General features: G+C 40.8%; 1 protein-coding gene across 2 annotated transcripts; it reads right to left on the bottom strand.

Annotated features, from left to right (window-relative positions):
* Positions 1-8,464: 8,464 nt before the first annotated feature.
* Positions 8,465-16,693, bottom strand: LOC115170064 (neuromedin-U receptor 1-like). 2 transcript variants are annotated; one of them, XM_029726308.1, is made up of 4 exons: positions 16,452-16,693; positions 15,611-15,706; positions 10,244-11,141; positions 8,465-9,876 (listed from the first exon to the last, which is right to left on the bottom strand). In XM_029726308.1, exons 3-4 carry the CDS (start codon positions 11,118-11,120, stop codon positions 9,467-9,469), a joined length of 1,287 nt encoding a protein of 428 aa, XP_029582168.1. In that variant the 5' UTR covers positions 11,121-11,141; positions 15,611-15,706; positions 16,452-16,693; the 3' UTR covers positions 8,465-9,466. The 2 variants fall into 2 exon arrangements, with proteins under 2 accessions (XP_029582168.1, XP_029582169.1); XM_029726309.1 differs by lacking the exon at positions 15,611-15,706.
* Positions 16,694-20,551: the final 3,858 nt, after the last annotated feature.

Below are 20,551 nucleotides of genomic sequence, written 5' to 3'. Positions count from 1 at the left end.
AATCAGTAACTTATTATTATAAAAATAAAATACAACTGTCCTGTAGGACTATAGTCTGCCGCTGGTAAATAGGCTAATTTAGATGCATCGCAACTATATTGTTTGTCTGCCTCACCTACTACCCAAGTAGATTGGACATCACAAACACTTCACTTGCTACACATTGAAATTTAAAAGGAGGGTTACTGTCAAAATTATTTATTTAAAAAGTAATAAAATGTAGACAGGTGTGAGATGGAGCACATGGGCCCCCAGAGCTTGTGAGGCCCCCCACCTTCCGGGGGCTGCAGGGGTTTCCACTACGGCCGTGATGGTACCCCCTAATCATAAACACAGACAGATTGTAATATGAATATCACACTTCGTTTTTAGTTTTTTTGGAGGTGTGACCCTTTCTGTATAATCAGGTAATTTCTGGGTGATATTTATGTCCATTTACAGGGACCCCTGTTGTCATTGAGGAATAAGTTTAGTATAACCTCTTAAATGTTGGAATGTTCAACTTCCTTCAAACTGCACGCAGACACACAAAAATTGTATCCATGAGTTCATCTGACTCAGGAAATTACCCAAAATCCCCAAATAATTATTCATTGGATCAGTCTGAAACTTTGCACACACACTGCTGCCATCTGGTGGCAATCTAAATTACACCTCTACTCCTATCTGAAAGTATGGCCTTTCTCTTGCATTTCAAAGATGATGGAAGAAAAAAAACTCATGTTTTTTGGTTTGTATTATCTTTTACCAGATCTAATGTGTTATATTCTCCTACATTAATTCACATTTCCACAAACTTCAAAGTGTTTCCTTTCAAATGGTATCAAGAATATGCATATCCTTGCTTCAAGTCCTGAGCTACAGGCAGTTAGATTTGGTACAAACCTTTTAAACAACACTTTCCATACATGTTTACCCATGGAAGAAGTGGTCAGAAAGTGATTTTTTTTGGGACCTGAAGGCCAAAACATTAAGGAGATAGAGGTGCTCAAAGTTGACTATTTTGCATACCATACCATGATACATCCATGTCTTCATCACTGGAAAATATAAACGGTGGAGTTTGATATCATTTTTAAATCTTACGAACAGGGTTGTCAAATTATTTTTAATTATTAAATTTTTGTTGTTAGTGGAAAAAGTGTATTTTTTTAACCTTTTTTAAAGTCAATTATTTAAAAACACGTGAACTCAGATTTGTTTCATATTCGCATATGTTGTCACTTAGACCCTACTTTACATCAACTGACGTATTTATGTTGTGCCCGCACTTGAATACAGGGTGGGTGTAATTTCTATAATTGAAATATAATTCAAGGAATGGACTTATCCCTTCAGACCACTGAAATGTAGCTGGTATGTAGCTCATTTAAATGTAGCTCATTTAAATTTTAATTGAAATGTTAATTTCTAATGACTACCACAAAGATGGCCACCGGTCCACCCACCGTCGAATGTCAACTTAAATGGTCATGTCCATTCTATTGTCTATATTTCTACGATTTACAATAGGTTTCATATGAAGGATTGACAGTATTATTTTAAACAACAGATATTGCCATTCAAGTCAACATTCTCTAGCGTGGTCCTCCAACCAGATTTAAGCTTTAGCATTTGAAAGTCAAAATGTCCATTTTTATTTCTGTTTTAGTACATTTCTCAGCCAAACCACCCTGTATTAAAGAGCATGTCTCAGCGGATAGCAGGCACAACACAACCTCTTATGTCATGCAGCTACAACATATGCAAATATGAAAAACAGAGTTTTATGCGTTTTTAGATAATTGAAAAATGTTTTCAAAAAAATTTAAGAAATGATGAACACCTTTGACAACCCTCTTTGTAAGCTTTTAAATGATCTCGAACTCTATATTTTCCAGTGATGAAGACATGGATGTCTCATGGTATGGTGGGGTATGCAAAATAGGTCAACTTTGAGCACTTTTATTTCTTGAATATTTTGGCATTGGGGTCCAAAACGTCCTTTTCTATGATCTTCTACAATGGGCACGTATATATTAAAGATTTTGTTCAAATCAGAAAGGGTGCTTTCAAAAAGTGATTGAATTCATATGGATTTACTCATTTTCCTCAAGTTTGTACTAAATAGTAAAACCAATCATGTGGTGCAGTTTGGGTCCACAACATCATAATGTGATGTACCGGTCTTCACTGGAACCCATGTCCTCATGAAAAATACATGACTCCCCAGTAAAGCAACAAATTAACTTTTGCTACATTTACCATGAGGTGTGCATCAGCAATTTTGCCACCTCAAACCCATCTGCTAGAACTGTGTCGTGTATTCATGGATTCCAAGGGAGGCCAGGCTTCCCCAAATATTTGACCAATAAAAATAAAATGTATATTTTGTCTTTGTGTTTTTCATAACTTTCCTTAAATGTGCCAGTCTCCAAGCAAGCAAAACAGCACCTCTGTCTCAGTATGTGTATCCAATGTATCTGATGCTGTCTGGTAAAAAATGTTTTTACGTTGCTGCAGTAGCATTTGATTGATTGATGCCAGCATTTGGCCTCTCTTGATAATAACAACAATCTTTTTTTTGCCAATCATCGTTGAGCTGAGCTCAACTGTGGGTTGTCCTGGTGCAGAAAATGCCCCCCAAGGGAGGCCAGTTTGGATTTGGCTTCACACCAATCAAATCACTTCTGAAACAAAATGTAATTTTCAGTGTCTGTTTCTGGTCTGCTTGTGTCCTGCAGTAGCTAGCTAGCTAAATCCACCCTTTCCTAAGAAAGGATCTAAACCATCTGACCAAGATGGTTTTCTGGGGTCAAGTTTAAGGAGCTCCTTTAGCACCTCAGACTCAGTGACCGCCTGCAGGGAGAGACTTTGTAGCGGGGAAGGGGGAAAAGAGGGAAAAGCATCTGGGCTAGTTGCACTAGAAGGGCTGGGAGATTAGGAAATGTTGGACGGGCAATGTATATAGTTACATGGCTGAGTCATATAGGAATTCTGACTTAATGAAGTAGTGATTAAAGAGCTCAGCCATGTATATACTTACAGTTGAAGTCAGAAGTTTACATACACTTAGGTTGGTGTCATTAAAACTCGTTTTTCAACCACTCCACAAATTTCTTGTTAAACTATAGTTTTGGCAAGTCGGTTAGGACATCTACTTTGTGCATGACACAAGTAATTTATCCAACAATTGTTTACAGACAGATTATTTCACTTATAATTCACTGTATCACAATTCCAGTGGGTCAGAAGTTTACATACACTAAGTTGACTGTGCCTTTAAACAGCTTGGAAAATTCCAGAAAATTATGTCATGGCTTTAGAAGCTTCTGAGAGGCTAATTGACATCATTTGAGCCAATTAGAGGGGTACCTGTGGATGTATTTCAAGGCCTACCTTCAAACTCAGTGCCTCTTTGCTTGACATCATGGGAAAATCAAAAGAAATCAGGCAAGAAAAATTGTAGACCTCCACAAGTCTGGTTCATCCTTGGGAGCAATTTCCAAACGCCTGAAGGTACCACGTTCATCTGTAAAAACAATAGTACGCAAGTATAAACACCATGGGACCACGCAGCCATCATACCGCTCAGGAAGGAGACGTGTTCTGTCTCCTAGAGATGAACGTACTTTGGTGCGAAAAGTGCAAATCAATCCCAGAACAACAGCAAAGGACCTTGTGAAGATGCTGGAGGAAACGGGTACAAAAGTATCTACATCCACAGTAAAACAAGTCCTATATCGACTTAACCTGAAAGGCCGCTCAGCAAGGAAGAATCCACTGCTCCAAAACCGCCATAAAAAAGACAGATCACGGTTTGCAACTGCACATGGGGACAAAGATCGTATTTTGTCCTCTGGTCTGATGAAACAAAAAGGGAACTGTTTGGCCATAAGGACCATCGTTAAATGTCAGGAATTGTGAAAAACTGAGTTTAACGGTATTTGGCTAAGGTGAATGTAAACTTCCGACTTCAACTGTATGTACATGAGATATATATATATATAGTTTGTAATTAAAAGTCTGGCTACATTTTCAGGTGCCTCTCCCTCATGTTAGCATCAGTTTTGATATGACCGACTATAGCCAATACGCATAGGCTATCACCGACACTTAATTATTTATGTACATTTACATGCCTTCTTAACAGAATAGCTAGTGTTTTTTTTTCAGTTTTCAAATACATTTAATTTGATATTTTGGCTAATTTCTGTGGTGCCCTAGCAGATGGTCTTGGCGCCCTGGCAGATTTGGCACATCTTATGCGACTGCATGACACGCTTGCTTGTATTATGTTAAACTACTCACTAATCATCTTCCTTTGGAGGTGTGTCTTAGAGTTGTGACGGATGACCATATATGGATGTCTTAACTCAGAGGCATGCAACCTACTGACTTGAAAAGATAGGTTTATTTCATGTATTGAGGTGTTATATTTAAGCGTAATGCTGCGTGGGTTTACACACAGAGTGGATGTGATGCCAAAGGGGTTAGAAGCCACACATATAATGTATTTTTCATTATCACGTACCTTAAATTGATGGTGTGCTTTAAAGGGAGATGTTTGTTTCATAGAGCGCAGAGGGTTCTGGTAGAACGTTTTATAAATACATTTTTCCAGCCATCCGGGGCTGAGAATAGCCCTGTTGGCACTAATAATGTAAACAGAGAAGCGCAAAGAAAATCGTCATCCCAGCTCCTCTCTTATACCCTTCTCACACCCTTTTACAATGGCAAACTGTACTGTACGGTGCTGGCTCAGATGTTTTACTTTCATGTTGTCTTTTCCAGCATTGTTTCAGCAACTATGTTGGATGGCTGACCAGGCCACACAATACAGTTGTGCACAGCTCAGTAGTGTGAAAGGGTAGCTGATGGCTCTTTCTTGTGGGCACAAAGCAAGTTGATTTTAAAAGTCTGATTCAAAGAGCTCTGGTTTTTACCAGGAAATAAGGTTTAGAATTCTTGGGTCGACTCTTTTCTCTGTATACATCAATGATGTCGCTCTTGATGTTGGTGATTCTCTGATCCACCTCTACGCAGACGACACCATTCTGTATACTTCTGGCCCTTCTTTGGACACTGTGTTAACTAACCTCCAGACGAGCTTCAATGCCATGCAACTCTCCTTCCGTGGCCTCCAACTGTTCTTAAATACAAGTAAAACTAAATGCATGCTCTTCAACCGATCGCTGCCCGCACCTGCCCGCCCGTCCAGCATCACTACTCTGGACGGTTCTGACTTAGAATATGTGGACAACTACAAATACCTAGGTGTCTGGTTAGACTAAACTCTCCTTCCAGACTCACATTAAGCATCTCCAATCCAAAATTAAATCTAGAATTGGCTTCCTATTTCGCAACAAAGCATCTTTCACTCATGCTGCCAAACATACCCTCGTAAAACTGACCATCCTACCAATCCTCGACTTCGGCGATGTCATTTACAATATAGCCTCCAATACCCTACTCAATAAATTGGATGCAGTCTATCACAGTGCCTTCCGTTTTGTCACCAAAGCCCCATATCCTACCCACCACTGCGACCTGTATGCTCTCGTTGGCTGGCCCTCGCTTCATACTCGTCGCCAATCCCACTGGCTCTAGGTCATCTACAAGACCCTGCTAGGTAAAGTTCCCCCTTATCTCAGCTCACTGGTCACCATAGCAGCACCCACCTGTAGCACGTGTTCCAGCAGGTATATCTCTCTGGTCACCCCCAAAGCCAATTCCACCTTCGGCCGCCTCTCCTTCCAGTTCTCTGCTGCCAATAGCCCATCTATAATTTAGCCCAAACAACTACCTCTTCCCCTACTGTATTTATTTATTTATTTTGCTCCTTTGCACCCCATTATTTCTATTTCTACTTTGCACTTTCTTCCACTGCAAATCTACCATTCCAGTGTTTTACTTGCTATATTGTATTTACTTTGCCACCATGACCTTTTTTGCCTTTACCTCCCTTATCTCACCCCATTTGCTCACTTTGTATATAAACATATTTTTCTACTCTATTATTGACTGTATGTTTGTTTTACTCCATGTGTAACTCTGTGTTGTTGTATGTTGTCGAACTGCTTTGCTTTATCTTGGCCAGGTCGCAATTGTAAATGAGAACTTGTTCTCAACTTGCCTACCTGGTTAAATAAAGGTGAAATAAAAAATAAATTAATTAAAGGAGAACCCTTCCATGTATAGCGATTTGAAGAGCGATTTGAAGAGCGATTTGAAGAGCGATTTGAAGAGCGATTTGAAGAGCGATTTGAAGATAAAGATCGAATTTGAAGAAAGTTCTCTCTTTGGCACTGAGAAACTTCTTTCCTCACCACAGAAGTTTTGATGAGCGTAAGATTATAGATGACAGATTACAATGACAGCAGAATCTTGATGGTGCCCTGGGATTCAACTGTCCCTGGTGAATCCTAAAGTTTGCCTCTGCAATGTCTAAAATAAGCCTGCTTGAATATATGAACGAGATACCTAATATTCTCCCTATAAGAGTATTATTTTCTTCTTACTTATAAAAAAAGTTTATCTCATAACATGTTTTTTGAGAACTCCACAAGTGTGTTATTTACACTCAGATGATGTTCGGACTCTCCAGAGAGTGTACTTATGAATCTTGCAAACAGGCCTTAGGTGATAAAGGAGGTTACAGCTTCCGGAGTTAGAAGTAAATTCATAACAGTGACGTTCTGCCAATCACATTTAGCCGATTGTGATCAACTTCAGCCAGTTCATTGTGTGATTGGTTATTGCTATCTCGCTGTGATGGTATTGCCTCTGGCCCATGAGTCTCGTAGACAGGACATAGCTTTAACTTTCAGCTTAAAACCTTCTGGAGTTGGTACCTGTCAATCAATAAAAACTGGCATTCAGTGTGTGCAGTCATTATCTTCAGCCAAAGATGATCAACTTCAGCCAGTTGATGACAGAGAGAATATCGCCTTTGGCACTTACATTTCCAATTTCCTGAACTCTTAACAATGTTTAGTACACAGACTATACTTTTGTGCAATGTCCTGCTGTTTTACAGTTTTACTTCATTGATGTGTTTTTGTTCTTGCTGCTGTCTGTATTTGATGTCAGGTCATCATTGTCAATGAGAGTTTGTTTTCAACTTACCTGGGAAAATAAAGGTTAAAATGATTATGAAACAAAGAAATCTAATTAATCATGGTATCTCCATGGACATTACATGACTATAATAATGATGATAAACTACTAATAGATTGTGATCATTTTCTAAACCAGGTTACACTTCTCTTTGTCAAACCACTGACGGGGAGCATGCTACCACCAGACAAAAACGACCAAACTTCCAGAGCAACACCTGCACTGTGTTTCATTGCCATTGGTTTTGGCTTCATTGTTATATTTGTTATTAAATTCCTAGGTCACCTCAACTTGTGCCAGCCGCACCTTTTCATCATTATCCGTTACTTGTGCCAGACCCCTATTGTAATTCTCCAGGGACTGTGTGGGTTTCTGAAGTTCGCTCCACACACACGTCTGAGTGGTAAGTATTCTGCCCCAGAGCACAGTGAAGCCAGACGAGGCAGTCAGTGGAGTCATTACCCCAGATGGCTCAGGGTAAAATGGAATAATCCTGGGAACTTTGGGACATTTATATTGTGTCCTCGGTCATTCAACCAGACGGACTGTGAATCTGAGATGCTACGATCGGTGTTGTCGTTAGCTGGAAAGCGAATAAAAAGTGTTGATTAGGAGAGTAGAAAGCCAGCAGAGCCGTCACTAGACTCATTATCCAGATGGCTCAGGGTCAAATGGAATAATGGGGAAGTGTGAGAGATTCATGCTGTACTGTTCACTCAGAGCTGTCATTTAACCAGACAGATTGTGAATACCATTAGATATTCCTATATTAAATGAAATATTCTCAAAGGCACACAGAGAAAGCTCAAGAAAAGTCTTATTCGTCTTGAAGAAATGTGTTACTATTAGATTGGCTTTATAATATCCCCACAAGTCTTTTTTCTATAAAATGTAAATTATACTGTTGCAATTGAAACCGATTTTTCATGTAGATTTGTCATGCAGCTCGTCAGTAAAACCATTGTGTTTTCCTAAATAATGTTCATATTTTACAGTATGCTACTTAAAAGCAACATAACACATGAATTAGTATTCTATAAACAATCAAGTCCTTACTAAACCCACATGACAACATGACAGGTATCTATACATCTAATATATCTTCTAGAACTATATATTTTACATTTACGTCATTTTCATAATGAATACCATTCAAAAACATTTGAGACGTTATGGGAGCATGCAAGTAATGACTAAATACTGTATGATTTAACTTCTGTTTAGCAATGGAAATGTACATGATGCTGAAACCTTCTAAAATATTCATTTGAAATCAGTTTACACAGGAATAAAACAATTGCAGTTCTCAGAAAGCACTTGAAGCAATACCGTGCATTGTGGAGCATTACTAAAAAGGCACACAGCATTTGTTTAGCATATGTATTTACTTACTGCTGATGGAAATCCTGCCCCATTTCCATTTCTTTAAGGATGTCATACGCACATCGCACATCACATTTTCCATTTCTGTGTCATGACATTTCTATCTCCCGTATACTTTCAATATTGCCTGTGATCTACATTGATAGCGAGTGGGATTTTGATAGTGTACCTAGTACAATAACGCATGGAAGAAGACAGTTACAATTTAATTGTGTCTCCTGAAACATATGAATAGAATAAGATCAGTATTATATTAATAAGCTATTTTACAAAGCTGGGTATGGTTTCTTTTCAAAGTTTGATTATTAGATAAGCTTATATAAATAATGTGTTCAATCTGAATATTAATACCCGGTTGAAGAACACTTTCATCTGCACAGAATAAACAGTTGAATATCCCACATATAACTAATTGTATGTGTGTGGGAAAACCATTTTAAATTCGAAGTCGAAGGACTAAACTTTATTACTTTCTCTCTATCCACTCTGGCTGTACACAGTTGCAGGTTGACGTTTATTGAGATGCCGTGTTCTGGAGGCAGAGCTGAGTGATTTCCACTAGATGGGCCAGCTGCAAAGTCAAAATTGGCTATATGTTAGGGTAAGGCAAAAGGTTAGCAGGGTGGTTAGGGTTAGGTTTGAAATCTGATTTTATGACTTTGTGGCTGTGCCATCTAGTGACCACTCTACAAAGCTGCCTTCAGTACATGAGTCATCCCAATAAATGCCTACCTGCTACACATTCAATCAGTGATCGATTTAATAATCTTGTTACATTTTGGTACCTCATCCTGGTTAATTTTGGTATCGCCCAGTGAGAATTCCACTTTAAATCCAAAGGGCAAAACTTCAACTTCAACTCTGTTGCTTTCCATCCAAACTCTCGCTGTACACCTTCAATCAGCTACACATTTTCTCATTTTGGTACCCAATCTTAGTTCATTTTTATACATTGTTTTGGTACCCCCACATCATCACCCTCTATCTAATCAGGGCTTGTATTGCCATATACATGCTGGCCGTGGGGGTTTACGTACACATTCTGCTCCTGTCTGTCTGGGGTGATTCTCTCTGGGGTCCCATTATGTTGCGGCTTCTCATAGACGATACTACGTAGGGTCATTTGGGTGCTACGGGCGTTCAGCAGGGGCACGTTGCCGCCACAGAGGCTGGAGTGACACGTGATCTGCTGGAACATCTCCCGGAAGCGGGTGGACATGAGGTTGTAGAGGATGGGGTTGACCGCCGAGCTGAGGTAGAAGAAGACCCCGGAGACGATGTGGACGTACTGGAAGACCAGGTGGTGGTGGCCGGTCCAGGTGTTTATGAAGCTCCACATGAGACGGTCAATGTGGAAGGGAGCCCAGCAGATGCCAAAAACAATCACCAGTACGCCTGCATAGACAGATGGACAGACAAGACAAGACATTTGCAGACTTTGAGAGTAAGAGCAATGTTTAAGTGACAATGAACATGTTTAGAAACTAATCTTTTGGTTTGTACTTTAGCACAGGATTTTAAGTCCCAATTCAAAATAAATATTGGTCTATAATTTGTCACATTTCCAGAACACCTTATCTTCTGAGAGCAAGAGCAATGGTTAAGTAACAACAGACATGTTTAGGAACTAATCTTTCAGTTGTACTTCAGCAAATAATTTTAAATCTCTATTCAATAGTGAGATCAGTCTGTAATCTGTAATTTCCTGGACATCTCCTCTCTACCCTTCAGGCACTATAGAGAAAGTGGATGAGGAACTCACAAAGCATCTTGGTGACTTGTTGGTGGCGCGCCCTCTGCTGGTGCCTGCAGTGGCGGTCAGGACCAAAACCCTGCCCGGTCCTGACCCCCTGCATGCCCCTCTTCATCCTGAGCTGCAGGCCGATGCGCACGTACAGCACAGTGATGGTGAGCATAGGCATCAGGAAGAAGACCAGTGTGGTCACTTGAATAATCAGGTTGTACATCCACATGGGCTTGATCATCATGCAGACGGCCGACTCTGGGAATTGGCGGCCAAATCGGGGCCTCAACACGGCCACCCCGTGGAGGCTGGTGTTTGGCATGGCGCACACCATGGACATGACCCACAGCATCAGGATGACACGCTTGGCATGGGCGTGCGTGGCCACGTGCTTGACTTTCAGCGGGTGTAACACGGCGATGTAGCGTTCCACGCTCAGTGCCGTTACATTGAGAATGGAGGCAAAGCAGACCGTCTCAAACAGGAAGGTCTTGAAGTAACAGCCGCCGGCGCCGAACAGGAACGGGTAGTTGCTCCACATCTCATAGAGTTCCAACGGCATACCCAGCAGTAGGACTAATAAGTCAGACACGGCCAGACTGAACAGGTAGTAATTAGTTGGCGTCCGCATCACCTTGTAGCGCACGATGACGGCGCAGGTGAGCACGTTCCCTAACACTCCCACAGCGAAAATAATGAGGAAGGTAATGCAAACCGGCAGGAAAACAGGCGACCGCTGGAAGCCTAGAAACTTCTCCAGGTACTGACTCCGATTCAGGCACGTGTCCTCCATGTCATCAGCACTGACGTTGCCCAGGGCCCAGGACACATTCCAACCAAGCTGGTCAGGAGTGGTGGCAGGCAGACCCAGAGAGGAACAGTTATACTGAGCCATTGGTTTATGGGGACACAACACCTGAGGGGGAGAATGGAAATAACAGGAATGGAATGTTTTGCTTGGTTCAGTGTAGGTGACAGTTTAGCAGTAGTCTGAACAAACAACATTTGGCAGTTGGTGATTATGACGTGACCTATTATGTGCATGCTCATATGTCAGTCATATGTCACAATGAGGGTGCCTTGTCCTGCTTCTGAATTCATCCCAGTCATCAGCAAATGAGCATTGGGGTTTGTACTGTATGTCTGATATCAATGTGTGTGCAATTACAATGCTAATTCCAGGAAATGTTATCTAACATAGCCTACTACAAGTTTGGTGTAATTGAATGGTTTTGCCTTGTGTGGTAGGTTTTTGTGGGTTTTGACACTTATGTAGGTGTCATAACCAGGTTATAAAATATCACAATATACTGTATGGCACAACATTAACATGTACATTGTAGTCAACAAAACATCTAAATATGTGTGAAAACAGTGTTACAATGTTATTTATGACAGGCTATGACACCTGTTATGACATGGTTATGAAGTGTTATAAAGTGTTATGACGTACCCTGGTCTCAAAAACTAGACGAAACATAGTAAATGTAAACCTGGGACATTCAAATGAGTATGATAGGTTTGGTATGGTTATATAAGACTGAAGGTTACTTAAGGCAAAAATGAAAGGATGGTGGTTGGTCGGGATGGGTGGGCGAATAACGCTAAGGTTGCGTGTTCGAATCTCATCATTTTAGCTAATTAGCAACTTTTCAACTACTTACTACTTTTTAGCTACTTTGCAACTACTTAGCATGTTAGCTAACCCTTCCCCTAACCCTTTAACCTAACTCCTAACCTTAACCCCTAGCCTAGCTAACATTAGCCACCTAGCTAACGTTGGCGTTAGCCACCTAGTCACCTAGCTAACGTTAGCCACAACAAATTGTAACTCTTAACATGTCATACTTATTTGTAAATTGTTAGATATTGTACGAATTGCAATTCGAAAAAAATATCATAGGAATTGTAATTCGGAACATATTATACAAAATGTGTAATGGACATCCACAAATGAATACATACCATATGAAACTTAACATATCATACTAAATGGAGTGTCTCGGATTTACACTACCGTTCAAAAGTTCGGGGTCACTTAGAAACATCTTTGTTTTCCATGAAAACATACATGAAATGAGTTGCAAAATGAATAGGAAATATAGTCAAGACGTTGACAAGGTTATAAAAAATGATTTTTAATTGAAATAATAATTGTGTCCTTCAAACTTTGCTTTCGTCAAATAATCCTCCATTTGCAGCAATTACAGCCTTGCAGACCAGCGGCATTCTAGTTGTACATTTTTTTAGGTAATCTGAAGAGATTTCACCCCATGCTTCCTGAAGCATCTCACACAAGTTGGATTGGCTTGATGGGCACTTCTTACCAACCGGTCAAGCTGCTCCCACAACAGCTCAACAGGGTTGAGATCCGGTGACTGTGCTGGCCACTCCAATATAGACAGAATACCAGCTGACTGCTTCTTCCCTAAATAGTTCTTCAATAGTTTGGAGCTGTGCCTTGAGTTATTGTCCTGTTGTAGGAGGAAATTGGCTCCAATTATGTGCTGTCCACAGGGTATGGCATGGCGTTGCAAAATGGAGTTATACCCTTCCTTCTTCAAGATCCATTTTACTCTGTACAAATCTCCCACTTTACCACCACCAAAGCACCCACATTGCCTCCACCATGCTTGACAGATGGCGTCAAGCACTCCTCCAGCATTTTTTCATTTTTTCTACATCTCACGAATGTTCTTCTTTGTGATCCGAACACCTCAAACTTAGATTCGTCTGTCCATAACACTTTTTTCCAATCTTCCTCTGTCCAGTGTTTGTTCTTTTGCCCATCTTAATCTTTTCTTTTTATTGGCCAGTTTGAGATATGGCTTTTTCTTTGCAATTCTGCCTAGAAGGCCAGCATCCCAGAGTCGCCTCTTCACTGTTGACGTTGAGACTGGTGTTTTGCGGGTACTATTTAATGAAGCTCCAGTTGAGGACTTGTGAGGCGTCTGTTTCTCAAACTAGACACTCTAATGTACTTGTCCTCTTGCTCAGTTGTGCACCGGGGCCTCCCACTCCTCTTTCTATTCTGGTTAGAGCCAGTTTGCGCTGTTCTGTGAAGGGAGTACTACACAGTGTTGTACGAGATCTTCAGTTTCTTGGCAATTTCTCTTATGGAATAGCCTTCATTTCTCAGAATAAGAATGTACTGACAATTTTCAGAAAAAAGGTATTTGTTTCTGGTTATTTTGAGACTGTAATCGAATCCACAAATGCTGATGCTCCAAATACTCAACTAGTTTAAAGAAGGCCAGTTTTATTGCTTATTTAATCAGGACAACAGTTTTCAGCTCTGCTAACATAATTGCAAAAGGGCTTTCTAATGATCAATTAACATTTTAAAATGATAAACTTGGATTAGCTAACACAACATGCCATTGGAACACAGGAGTGATGGTTGCTGATAATGGGCCTCTGTACGCCTATGTAGATATTCCATTAAAAATCTGCCGTTTCCAGCTACAATAGTAATTTACAACATTAAAATGTCTACACTGTATTTCTGATCAATTTGATGTTATTTTAATGGACAAAAAATGTGCTTTTCTTTAAAAAACAAGGACATTTCTAAGTGACTCCAAACTATTGAACGGTAGTGTAGATACAGAATAATACGTAGCTAAGCTTCAAATAAAGTGTTACCGATTTTATTTTATTTTTTTATGATTTCATTGTTGCCCATAATACAGGTTGAAACTGATTTAATATCCAAAGATTACAAACTTGTTACCCTCGGGGGTTTTGCGCGTTACAATTTTTTTCATGAACAACAGAACACGATATGATTGAATCAAGTGGCACAATAGATACATTTTGGAGGCGCCATTAACTTGTGATTGCATACCTCTTCTGTAATGTGATACCTTGCTATGCCCTCATCCATTTAGAAAACCTTTCATGCACCAACCAATGTACTGAATGGAGCAAGAAAAGGGGTACTTTTTTTACTGACAGAAAAGGAACAGAATTGTTGATTTACTTTCCCATTAAAATGTATTGTTTTATATGAGTTATGCTACATTTCATACTGAATGAATATAGCTAATGTTGGCGGTGGTATTTTCCTCTACCAAGGGAGATTGATTGATTTCAGATTTTCTAGTCTGTAGCAGGAAGATATGAAGGGGTGAATACATCTTGTCTCTCTAATACCGCTTTGCTAACACACATTGCAAAATTTAACACAGGTGGTTCAGTGAACCAAGCTCGCATGATGGTTAATTCTTGCATGAAAACTTGTGTTGGCTCACAGGAGATCTCGGTTATATTGGTGGCATGACCTGGTTCTCCTGGCAGTGTTAGCCTTCTGTGCTAAAGCCAATGTCCCAGGCCAGGTTACTCGTCACATGAACTTGGTTCACCAGACTGAACAAAAATATAAACGCAACATGTAGTGTTGTTCCCATGTTTCATGAGCTGAAATAAAATATCCCAAAAATGTTCCATATGCACAAAAAGCTTATTTGGCACACCTGCACCTGCTCCTCCTCCCTGGCGCTCGAAAGCACCAGGTTCCTCAGCATTACGCACTCCTGCCACCATCATTACGCACACCTGCCTTCCCCTGAAGCTCTGTTTGAGGATTAATTGTTGTATGTCGTTGTGTTACCTGTGTGCTGACACTGTTCCTGTCTTGTCCTATATCTGTTCCTTATTTAAATGTTGACTCCGTACCTGCTTCTCTACTCCAGCGTTGGTCCTTACATTATTACTCTCAAATGTGCTGTGCAAATTTGTTTACATGCCTGTCAGTGAGCATTTCTCCTTTGCCAAGATAATCCATCCACCTGACAAGTGTGACATATCAAGAAGCTGATTAAACAGCATGATCATTACACAGGAGAACCTTGTGCTGGGCCAACAAAAAGCCATTCTAAAATGTGCTGATTTGTCACACAACACAATGCCACAGATGTCTCAAGTTTTGAGGGAGTGTGCAATTGTCATACTGACTGCAGGAATGTCCACCAGTGCTGTTGCCAGAGAATGTAATGTTAATTTCTCTACCATAAGCCGCCTCCATAATTTTAGAGAGTTTGGTACGTCCAAACGGCCTCACAACCGCAGACCACGTGTATGGCGTCGTGTGGGCGAGCGGTTTGCTGATGTCAACGTTGTGCACAGAGTGCCCCATGATGGCGGTGGAGTTATGATAAGGGCAGGCATAAGCTAAAGACAATGAACACAATTGCACTTTATCGATGGCAATTAGAATGCACAGAGATACTGTGACTAGATCCTGAGGCCCATTGTTGTGCCATTTATCCGCCGCCATCACCTCATGTTTCAGCATGATAATGCACGGCCCCATGTCGCAAGAATCTGCACACAATTCCCCTGAAGTTGAAAATGTCCCAGTTCTTCCATGGCCTGCATACTCACCAGACATGTCACCCATTGAGTATGTTTGTGGCGCTTTGGATCGAAGTGTACGTCGGCGTGATCCAGTTCCCGCCAATTTCCAGCAACATCGTACAGCTATTGAAGAGGAGTGGGACAACATTCCACAGGCCACAATCAACAGCCTGATCAACTCTATGCGAAGCCCATACTTATTTTTGAAGGCATCTGTGACCAACCTGTTATAAATCATCATTACATTTTTCTAAACAAAGCTAAAAGATCCAAATGGATTTTGTCACTCCAAATAACCAATATAAATGATAATCCTAACAATAGTAACAATTCAGTTAAAATATTTGGCTCCAAACCAGCCACGGATCCAACTGCATAAACACAGCCTGGTTAAAGTCATGATTAATTCAAAACAACAACCTACTGCTCTTTCCCATCCAAATTCATATCAAGTTCAAGATAATTAGCCATGAGAGGTATTAAAATACATACATGAAAATGGATATAAAAATATGACTACTCCCATATGATTTATACTGTATAAATGTATAAAGTATACTGGTCATTTTTGACATTCTTACTATAAACAGTGTTGAACCCATGTTGAACCCATAGCTGTATATATTTGTATAATTTGGGAAAGTACAGTGGGCCTGTTTCTTGTCTTTGTCTAACACTAATGCACCTTTTTTATGACTATGGAAGAATATTTCTGCAACGACTACCATTAATGTTCTTCCATAGTCATATGCCATGAATGGTAGTCGTTGCAGAAATGTTCTTCCATAGTCATATGCCATGAATGGTAGTCGTTGCAGAAATGTTCTTCCATAGTCATATGCCATGGATGGAAAGATGGAAAACTTACCTTGTCCTTTTTAAATGTCCTCTTCTTATTTCTCTTCAGACGCGGATGTATGTGGAGGAGAGGGAAAAAGGTCGCAAATTGATGTTCGTCATTTGTCCTCCACTGCTTGGATTTCAACTTTGCAACGATTACATCCTCCTATACTTTACTGGTTTGGTTCACCATGTTAAAATCTCCTGAACTGCCGGAGTGAAGACAAAGAGTGCTGCTCTCTCCTCTGTCTTCATGAATTGGAGAGCACCAAAAATAAAATCTCTCTCTCCCTAATTCCTTTTCTCTGTGAGAGTAAATGATGCTCAGCTCTCTGTTCTCCTCCTCCCTCTGGTCTCATCCCCTATGTACATCTCCTAACTCCACCACACACCATGTAAGATTGAGTCCTTGACCTGCAGTGAACCAATGATTGTGCCAATTGATGTCTGATGGAGCTTTTGTTCACAGTGGCAACCAATTTAAAAAAGGTTCCACTTTTATTACCCCACTCTACACACACACACACACACACACACACACACACACAGCCCGACCCCAGTTAAAAGGGCAGTGGTCACACACAAAAATAGAGTTTACCTTGACAAGATAGCCTCTATTATTTTACCTCTTCAACACGTTGTCCAGGGTGAAAGCTAATGTTCCTACTAAATACTCACCCGATGACTGCTTCTATACAACAACAGCCAAAGAAATAAACAAGAGAAGAAGACGTGAACTGTAAAACATCAATTGTGAAAATTCTTCAGAAAAAAGTTGTCTCTGTACTGCAAGCCCAATGTTCCGTTTTACATATCACTTAAACACTCATTTAAAACACTTCAGTCCACCGTATGCTGAGGTGATGTGGACATAATATTACTAATATTTGGGGTGGCAGGTAGCCTAGTGGTTAGAGCATTGGGCCAGTAACTGAAAAGTTGCTGGATCAAATCCCTGAGCTAACAAGGTAAAAATCTGTCGTTCTGCCCGTGAACGAGGCAGCTAACCTACTGTTCCCCGGTAGGCCGTCGTTGTGAATAAGAATTTCTTCTTAACTGACTTGCCTAGTTAAATAAAGTTTAAATATAAAAAAGTGACAATATGTGGATAAAGTCACGGTGTGTGAATACTTTCAAAAGGCACTGTAGCCTATTTATATTGAGTGACTGACAGGACTCTCTCAGCTGCAAGCTGCAGTGTCCTTCAGCGTTCTCCTGCAGAAAAGTGAAGAAAAGTAATTTGGTGAATGAGGAAGGACAGGTTCTGAAGGTTTCCTGAAAATAACCCACTGAGATAGTTTGTGAGAGACATCTTAGATCACCGGATAATAATGACACCAGTGATGTAGTGGTAAAACAATGTTTGGTGCTTAATTTAAATTAACACTCCCCTATACTTTCAATTCATTTTTTCACGATCGGTGGGAAAGCGATCCCACAAAAGGCGTTTACGTGCGTTTTACCCTCCACTATACAACAGAATGACACCTATTTATTTCACAACATTGACATAGTTTGTGGGAGACATGTCCAACAAATTACATTTCTCTCACCACATCCTCAGTGCATGGGGTCTGATGTACAATGGTAGTCCTATTCCAACCATCACATTTCAAATTTAAAGAGATAGTTCAGATACCATGTTTATGTATTTGAATCCAGATTGAAGGAAGTTGCTAACTAGCATTAGCACAATTGCTAGAGCTGTTCCTCTAGACTTCCATTCATTGTGCTAATGCTAGTTAGCTTTGGCTCTAAAAAACTACCTCTTAACTTCCTTCGTATCAAGTTTGAGAAACAGGGTTGCAAATAGACTAGGTAGCCATTTGATTAGCTGTTCAGGAGTCTAATGGTTTGGGGGTATAAGCTGTTTAGAAGCCTCTTGGATCTAGACTTGGCGCTCCGGTACCGTTTTCCCGTGCGGGAGCAGAGAGAACAGTCTATGACTAGAGTGGCTGGAGTCTTTGACAATTTTTAGGGTCTTCCTCTGACACCGCCTGGTATAGAGGTCCTGGATGGCAGGAAGCTTGGCCCTGGTGATGTACTGGGCCGTACGCACTACCTTCTGTAGTGCCTTGCGGTCGGAGGCCGAGCAGTTGCCATACCAGGCAGTGATGCAACCCGTCAGGATGCTCTCGATGGTGCAGCTGTAAAACCTTTTGAGAATCTGAGGACCCATGTCAAATCATTTCAGTCTCCTGAGGGGGAATAGGTTTTGTTGTGCCCTCTTCACGACTGTGCAAATGCAAATCAGTTTATAACTTTTTTGACATACTTTTTTCTGGATTTTTGTTGTTGTTATTCTGTCTCTCACTGTTCAAATAAACCTACCATTAAAATTATAGACTGATCATTTCTTTGTCAGTGGGCAAATGTACAAAATCAGCAGGGGATCAAATACTTTTTTCCCTCACTGTAGATGTTCCTTTTGTCCAGGTGGGAAAGGGCAGTGTGGAGTGCAATAGAGATTGCATCATCTGTGTATCTGTTGGTGCAGTATGCACATTGGAGTGTGTCTAGGGTTTCTAAGATAATGGTGTTGATGTGAGCCATGACCAGCTTTTCAAAGCACTTCATGGCTACAGACGTGAGTGCTACGGGTCGGTAGTCATTTAGGCAGGTTACCTTAGTGTTCTTGGACACAGGGACTATGGTGGTCTGCTTGAAACATGTTGGTACTACAGACTCAGACAGGGAGAGGTTGAAAATGTCAGTGAAGACACTTTCCAGTTGGTCAACGCATGCTCCCTGTACATGCTTGTGAATGTTGACCTCTTTAAAGGTCTTACTCGCATCGGCTGCGGAGAGCGTGATCACACAGTCATCCGGACCAGCTGATGCTCTCATGCATTTTTCAGTGTTACTTGCCTCGAAGCGAGCATAGAAGTTATTTAGCTCGTCTGGTAGGCTTATGTCACTGGACGCACATACGTAAAAATGGTATCCATGAGTTAATCTGACTAGGTAAAGGGCCTCATTGCCCAAATCAGTATGACACATAGCCTGGCAGTTATACCAGACTGAGCGCTGCGTTCACCACTGGTCTGGTTTAACCAGGCTAAGTATAACGTATCAGGACTAGAAATTCCATAACTTATGCAAGAACCCCCTATCAAGTCTAGAGCTTCTAAGAAATTATCCTATGTTTCTCTCTTCCTGTTTTTCTGTTGTCTCAAGTGCCGGCGGAAGCCACTTAATGGCCGTCATTGTAAATATAAATTAATTAACTTGCCTGGATAAATAAATGTTGACTCGACTGCATAAATAAAATGTTACATAAATAAATTTCAAAAATAAACATACCAAAAAACAAGGGTCTCAGCCGGCTCCCTAATTGTGGCTAAATTACGTGACAGCCAGTCGTAGTCTGGTGCTGCAGCACAGGATTAAGACCTAGTGATTGAATAAACGTAACTATGTACACAACTGAGGGTGAGTGCAGATAACGAGACTTGTGTTTGCAGACACCCATGGTCCTACTGGGCAGAATGAAATCACATGCGGCTATGCAGAGAGGTTTATTTTTTTGTAAGGGGTTTAGTTTTTTTTAATCAAATTGTCTTGATTCTGGTTTATCCATTTCCATGGCTGCCATGTAATCATGCAGGTCTGACCTTTTTAGAACTCCTGAATGGGATGGTCCCCAGCAAACACACCCCCACGCAATGTTTTTTCAACGTTGACTCTGAGTTCAAGACCCCGTAACTCCTACGAATGAACTAGACACTGCTCTAGACCCGGTTCAATATTGTATGCGTGCCAACTTCTCTATCATTGTCATGCCACACATTTTTTATTTATTTAACCTTTATTTAACTAGGCAAGTCAGTTAAGAACAAATTCTTAGGCTTGGCACCTAAAACCCTCACAAACTTTTATAGATGTACAATTGAGAGCATCCTGTAGGGCTGTATCACCGCCTGGTACGGCAACTGCACCGCCCGCAACCGCAGGGCTCTCCAGAGCGTAGTGTGGTCTGCCCAACACATCACCTCGTGGTAGGCGGTATCGCCATGCTGTCAGCAGTACCAACACACTGGCCCAGGGGTTTCCCCAAATAGTCAATCTCAAGGCTAACCACTGGGTCACGGTAAGTAACCTCCGCTGCCAGGTAGGTACTGTTAAGGT

This window comes from Salmo trutta, chromosome 31, assembly GCF_901001165.1.
Source record: "Salmo trutta chromosome 31, fSalTru1.1, whole genome shotgun sequence".
Lineage (NCBI taxonomy): Eukaryota > Metazoa > Chordata > Actinopteri > Salmoniformes > Salmonidae > Salmo > Salmo trutta.
The sequence above is the reverse complement of the archived record's forward strand: the minus strand, read 5'-3'. Positions and strand labels throughout refer to the sequence as shown.

Excerpts from the sequence above, each read along its gene's own strand:
- LOC115170064 (XM_029726308.1), bottom strand. The coding sequence starts at position 11,120 with ATGGCTCAGTATAACTGTTCCTCTCTGGGTCTGCCTGCCACCACTCCT. Across the intron at positions 9,877-10,243 it reads ACAAGTCACCAAGATGCTTT|GCGTACTGGTGATTGTTTTT; the intron begins GTGAGTTCCTCA and ends CTGTCTATGCAG.